General features: G+C 47.8%; 1 protein-coding gene across 2 annotated transcripts in view; it reads right to left on the bottom strand.

The window, feature by feature from the left end:
• Positions 1 to 6,475, bottom strand: part of LOC149462477 (uncharacterized) — a 53,242-nt gene continuing 46,767 nt past the window's right edge. For both annotated transcript variants that reach the window (XM_089676787.1, XM_089676786.1), the window contains exons 4-7: positions 6,325 to 6,396; positions 1,514 to 1,578; positions 1,352 to 1,417; positions 1 to 801 (exon numbers count right to left, since the gene is read on the bottom strand). In XM_089676787.1, coding sequence (XP_089532913.1) covers positions 40 to 801; positions 1,352 to 1,417; positions 1,514 to 1,578; positions 6,325 to 6,396 — 965 coding nt within the window. In that variant the 3' untranslated portion in view covers positions 1 to 39. The remainder of the gene's footprint in view (positions 802 to 1,351; positions 1,418 to 1,513; positions 1,579 to 6,324; positions 6,397 to 6,475) is intronic.

Below are 6,475 nucleotides of genomic sequence, written 5' to 3'. Positions count from 1 at the left end.
TACTTTCCAAAAAATGTTTATTACAAAAAAAATACAAAATTAATGGGGAGGAGGAGGCTGCTGCTGCAGAGGGGATGGGTGTGAGGGTTGGGGGGGTACAGTGTGTGGAGGGGCTGGGAAAGAGTGGTGGGGTGGGAGTGCTGGGGGAGAGGTTGAATGGGGGGAATGGAAGACAGGGAGAATGTGGGGAGGGGCATTTGAGGGCTGAGGACGTGGAAGGTAAGGGTGGAAACGGGATTGAGAGGAGGAGCATGTAGAAACAAGGGGAGGGGGTGTGAAAGTGGGGGTGTGGTCAAGGGGCAAAGTGGAGTGTGAGGAAGGTGTAGAAGAGGGACCCATGGGGAAGGAGTCATACTGGTCTTCGGGTGGGGTTTCTTGAGGGGGCTGCTCCAGAGTGGGTAGTTCCAGATTCGGCACCTCCAATGCTTGTTCCCCTGCTGATTCCCCGGCACTTTCTACAGGGGAACTCTGTGGCAACCTTGGCATTGACCTCAAACTACTACTGCACGGGGGTTGGGAGCCTCTGGCTGAAGGTGCATTTTGTTCAGCCCCTGCTTGACATAAGGCCCGGATATCATGACTAAGGTCCTGCAATGCTGTAGACTGATCCCTGACCGCGGTGACAAGTCCAAGCATGGTTTCATGTTGGAGCCCCAGTAACCTTTCTATATTACTGGATGCATTAGAAAGCCTCCTTTGCTCCCATAATCTCTCCATGTTGAACGACAGCCTTTCCCCAAGCTTGCGAAGGGGGCTGGGTCCAGGTGGACGGGGTGCTGAACCAGCTGGATCCAATGTTGGCTGCAAGGAGAAACAAACAAAAAAAAGAAAGCGTGTTTAACACACAGCATGACAGGGGGCTCGTTTGACACCAAACCAGGGGAGGACTGACCATTGGGGAACTCGGGCACTGCCGGGGTCAGTAGGGGGCCCCATGAAATGTCCCTGGTACCTTTCATAGGCTTTTTTGGGTGTGGTTTGAGGGTGAGCAAGCACACAGGGGCCCCATGATCCCCTATTGACCCGGGGCCCCATGAGTTTCAGTCCGCCCCTGCACCAAACACTAGCTCATGTTCTTGTCCCACCCCTAGGACCAGGTATTGGTGAATGCCTTTCCCTGACAAATTACACTGGATGAACATTTGACTGAAATGAATGGTTTGGCATCTTTCCCCAGACTGATACCTTCCTGCTGATTTGTCACATGCACATCACTCCCTCCAGCTCCTGACTAAGCAATGATCCAAAAAAAGTAAGTTACACATCACGTTGCCAAGTCCTGCCCAGCCAGGAACGGAGTTATACTCTAAATGGGTGACTCATTAGGGAGAACATCTGTACCATCTCTTACCGGATGTTCACGCAACTCAGGTGGAGGTGACGGCATTTCACACAAGTTTGGAGTGCCTGAACTTCCCTGCACCACAAAACAAAAAAAAAATGCATGACATTTCCCAAATACACATGTAACATGCATTTGTACATCCCCACCCCATTACAGCAGTTCCCGTACCCCAACATCAGATGCAGATTCTTCTCCCACTCCAACAGCTGGGGCCTCCAGGGGCAAAAGATGGTCTGCAAATAGAGTTCAAGATGATGATTAGTAACAGATACTAGTTAGGCTGTGTGACGGACAGCAGAAATATTCTATTTATTTTTGTGTTTTGTTTGTGGCCAAACAGTTAGCTTGTCTGCTTTGTCTACAATTTGGAGTTATTGTGCCCCGCAGGAGGTGGGAAATGGGATTGATCTCAGCAGGGAGTGCAGACAGCATGGTCTTTTGTGGATGTGAAAGGCCCGACCAGTTCTCACTGGGAGTTTGGGGCTTGGACAATTGAAAGGGCCATGCGATCTCTTGAAAAAGGAGAGAGCTAGAGAGAGGATATCAGAGCCCCTCCTGGCCGAGCCCTAACTAGGAGATGCATTGAACTGTGCTTTGCTTTGTGCACTGCTGGGACTTGTGGTCCTATATTGCCTGTGTAGTCTTGAAGCTGCGGCCAAGACACACAACCCTCTGAAGACCCATGAGCTGTTGGTCCCCTGCTCTTGAGAGAAGTGCTGTGTGAGGTCTGAGCTGAGGCCAGACCCCACAGCCAAGACCCTCGCTGTTGATCCTGGAAAGCTGACCCTGTCTGCTGATCACTGGTTGTCCCTGGAAAGCTGACCCTGCTGCTGATTGCTGCGAGGGTCACTGTCTACTGTTCGCTGCTGTCCCTGGAAATCTGACCACTGTTAGGGTCCCTGAACCGTGAGTGTTCCTGCACATTGTTTGCTGGATGCCCCTGAAAACTACCTGCCATGAATGCCCCTACAAGCCGCATGTGGCAGAGTGTGGAACTATCCTTATTGTGCACCCCTTTGTCCTTGCCCAGACTGTCTTATGGTGTACCCATATCACCCCTGTCTGGACTGCCCCATTGTACGCCCATATTTCCCTTGCCTGGACTGCCCCATTGTATGCCCATATTTCCCTTGCCTGGACTGCCCCATTGTATTCCCATATTTCCCCTTGCCTGGACTACCCCATTGAATTCCCATATTATCCTTGCCCAGACTGCCCTGTGAAACACCCCTATGCCCCTTGCCTGGACTGCCCCATTGAATACCTGGACTATTGCTTGCTTGAATGGCCCCTATTGTGTACCCGGATTAATACTTGCCTGAACTGCCCCTATTGTGTACCCGGATTAATACTTGCCTGAACTGCCCCTATTGTGTATCCGGATTAATACTTGTGTGAACTGCCCCTATTGTGCACCCGGAGTAATACTTACCTGAACGGCCCCGCTGTGCACCCAGATTAATACTTGTCTGAACTGCCCCTATTGTGTACCCTGATTAATACTTGTGTGAACTGCCCCTATTGTGCACCCAGATTAATACTTGCCTGAACTGCCCCTATTGTGTACCCTGATTAATACTTGTGTGAACTGCCCCTATTGTGCACCCAGATTAATACTTGTGTGAACTGCCCCTATTGTGTACCCTGATTAATACTTGCCTGAACTGCCCCATTGTGCACCCGGATTAATACTTGTGTGAACTGCCCCATTGTGCACCCGGATTAATACTTGTGTGAACTGCCTCTCTTGTGCTCCCGGATTAATACTTGCCTGAACTGCCCCTATTGTGCACCCGGATTAATACTTGCCTGAACTGCCCCTATTGTGTGCCTGGATTAATACTTGCCTGAACTGCCCCTATTGTGCACCCGGATTAATACTTGTGTGAACTGCCCCTCTTGTGTGCCCGGATTAATACTTGCCTGAACTGCCCCTCTTGTGTGCCTGGATTATTGTAGCTACCTGGCCTGCCCCACTGAATGCTCGGATTATCGCTACCTGAATTGCCCTATCGTGGGCTGGATTATCACTGTTTGGACTCCTCCCCCCTTTTTTAGTACCCACCCGCTACCCTTGTTACCCTGATTGAGTGTCTCTCTTACTTCAATAAAACGTTGTGTGTTTATCATCCTCCATGTGTGTTCTGTCCTGCCTACGCTTCCGTCACAGGCTGCATGTATGATGTGACATTTGTGACCAAGGTTTGAGGGATTGCTCATTGGTATGTTCTTCACCCAAGTTTATCCAGACAAATAGGACACTGGCAGCCACAGCCCAGGAGACTGATAGGGAGTAGAAAGAGGCATGGTAAGGCTCAGGAGCAGGGGCCACAAGAATGAGGGGCCACCTTTCCTGCCAAACAAAGAGGCAGATGTGTTAGGATGGCTCCATTATGCCCATAGGCTACTGCACCCATTTTGACCATGGGCTTCAAACATTAAAGCAAAATATATAACATTTGTCATTAAGGCAACATTCCAAAAAGGATTCAATAGGTTATAGAAGGGTCACCCAGGGAAAAAAATGGGTTGAATCAAATATAAATGTTCCCCAAAATATTTCCAAAGCCAAACGCATGTAAATGCACCCAAAAGAATTGTTGATATAACTGTTGATCTGAAGAGACCAAGAGCAATGCATCCAAAACTCCTTTAATCACTTTTAAACCGCAGGTCTCCTGCAAACTCAATGTGAAAAGGAAAATAATGAACTCATGTGGCAGTCTCAGAGTTACTTGATCTTGTATCTGAAAACATTAAACAGCCTTTCCAGATGATTGGAAGCTGAGCTACAAAGGGCGGGACTACTCAATATTGAACCCTACGGACTAAGACTGGGATGTCATTGAAGTTCATGTGTGTGGAAAGGAAGTCATCCCAGCAGTGTTGGCAATATAGTGTATTTGTCAATGAACTATAGATTAGTCTTTATGATGCCTTTTGGGCTTTAGGTGCTTCAATCCTGAGATTCTCGGTGGATAACTCTGACAAAGGAACAGATCTTCCTGCTAGTCATGTGATGTGCCAAAACCAAGCAGTCTAATTATTGGCCACAAGTTTACATGAGAGGCCCAAAGCATTAGTTAGGTTCCAGTTTTTTTGGGGGGAGGGGCACTGTAAAATGATTTGACTCTTTTCCTGGAATCAGGAAAATTAAATTGTGTTATATTATTTGGATCTGGTTGGGTTTTTGGGCTTCGGGAAAATGGCCCCAAGAATACTCAGTCTTGGTATGTATTTGATTTGGCCTCTACATTTGGAGCAATAGGAGAATGGTCGCCGTCACTTGGAACTTGACAATTGGGTGAGTAGCTACATTTCTTGATGTTGACCTCAAGTTTTACTATGCTGAAGTCCCAGATCACATGATGAAAAAAGTCAGGAGAGGGGCCCACTAGATATTACTGCCAGCAGGGTCAGCACGGCTTTTATAATCACTTGCCTATCCGGCACTTAGACCCCCTTCCTGCCCCGGACAATTTTCACCTTTCAGCGCTGTCACACTTTGAATGACAATTGTGGTCATGCAACACTGTACCCATATGACATTGTTATCCTTTTATTCACACAAATAGTGGTTGCTTCTGGTGGTATTTAATCTCTGATGGGTGGTTTGTTTTTTGTACTATAAACAAAAAAAGAGCTAAAAATTTGAAATTAAAAAGTTTTTGTCTTTGTTTCTCTTTTTCAAACAGGTAATTTTTCTCCTTCACTGATGTGTGTCGATGAGGTGGCATGGATAGGCAGCACTGATGGGCACTGATAGGCAGCACTGATCTGCACCAATGATGGGCACTGACTGGCAGCACTGCTGGGCTCTGATCATCAGGTCAATGATCATCAGTGAGCTGGTGATCGGTGCTGATCTGTTCTCTGCCAATTGTCGGTTATCTGCAGTACTTTACTCCCACTGTGACAGCATGAGGAAAGTGCAGCTGATAACCGGCAACTGCATTTACCGGTGATCTGCCGTGATCACGTGGTAAAAGGCCGCTGTGATTGGCCTTTTACCACATCATGTGATCAGCTGTGTCCGTAGGACACAGCGACCCCTGAGATGGCTGGGTGTGCACCCCCAGGGGCCTATTGGAGGGCGTGTTCTGGGAGGATGTTGTATGACGCCCTCCCCAGACTGTAGCCAAATGACAGCTACAGTGCGGGTGACAAGTGGTTAAACACTACTCTGGAAATCTGCATCCTTAAGGGGCCAATAAACTCATTGAATGGAAATGTAAACAATCATGAGCTCTTTTGGGCTTTATTTTTAACAAGGATTTGCCTGGAGACCTTAAAATGAGACTTACTGATTCCAAGTGAAGTGGAGGAATGTTGCCAGTTCTGCCACCCATAGTGGTGACCAAAGTGTGTTTGACCTTCCCTTTGTGTGGCTCAAACCTGAAGGTGAGCGGCACGATTGGGAGGTGATGGGTCCCTGTAGTGGATCATTTCCTGTATATTGAGCAGGCATGATATATGATGTCACTAAACACCAATCACATTGGATATTCTGGGACTGTCAGAGTTGAGCATGGTGACGTTGGTCAGATTACATGTATGTGTTTACATGCGTGGAATGTTTTTGTGTCTGGGAGAAGTTGTGAAGTTGCGAGGGCGAGTCTGATTTGGAACGCTCAGGAGGTGTCAGCTAGTTAGTGATGTTTGGAACTTTATTGCCCTCATCAGTTAGTTCCCCCATTTGGTTTTGTGGGGTTACCTGCTTTTCATGGTTCAGGGAAACTGGTCCCAGGACATTTGGCAGGGATTAGACACATTTCTGTGTGGTAACAGTTTTCCACACTGATTTCTCTAGGGGTTTGAGCGCAATACAGTGAGGAACCCCAAAGAAATCCAGCGTGTTGTGGAGATATATTTGTGTTCACACAGAGTTTAGCATTGGTTTGTTCTGCATTCCTAAGAGGATGCTCATTGGCTCATCCTGAGTGATTGTGATTGTTGTAGACAAGCACATTAATACATACCCAGATCTTCCTCCATTCCTGGCTGCAGTGGGGGGAGCCGCTCCTCCTCCTCCTCCTCCTGCTGATGTTGTGCTGTGAATAGGACATTGACATGTGAGATGATTGATGTTCTAGCAGTCTGTTCAACATTACGGGGGGGGGGCATTCCCAA

This window comes from Staurois parvus, unplaced genomic scaffold, assembly GCF_062004578.1.
Source record: "Staurois parvus isolate SC_StPar_1 unplaced genomic scaffold, SC_StPar_1.0 ptg000174l, whole genome shotgun sequence".
Lineage (NCBI taxonomy): Eukaryota > Metazoa > Chordata > Amphibia > Anura > Ranidae > Staurois > Staurois parvus.
Note: the sequence above shows the minus strand (reverse complement) of the source record. Positions and strands in the feature narration are given on the sequence as shown.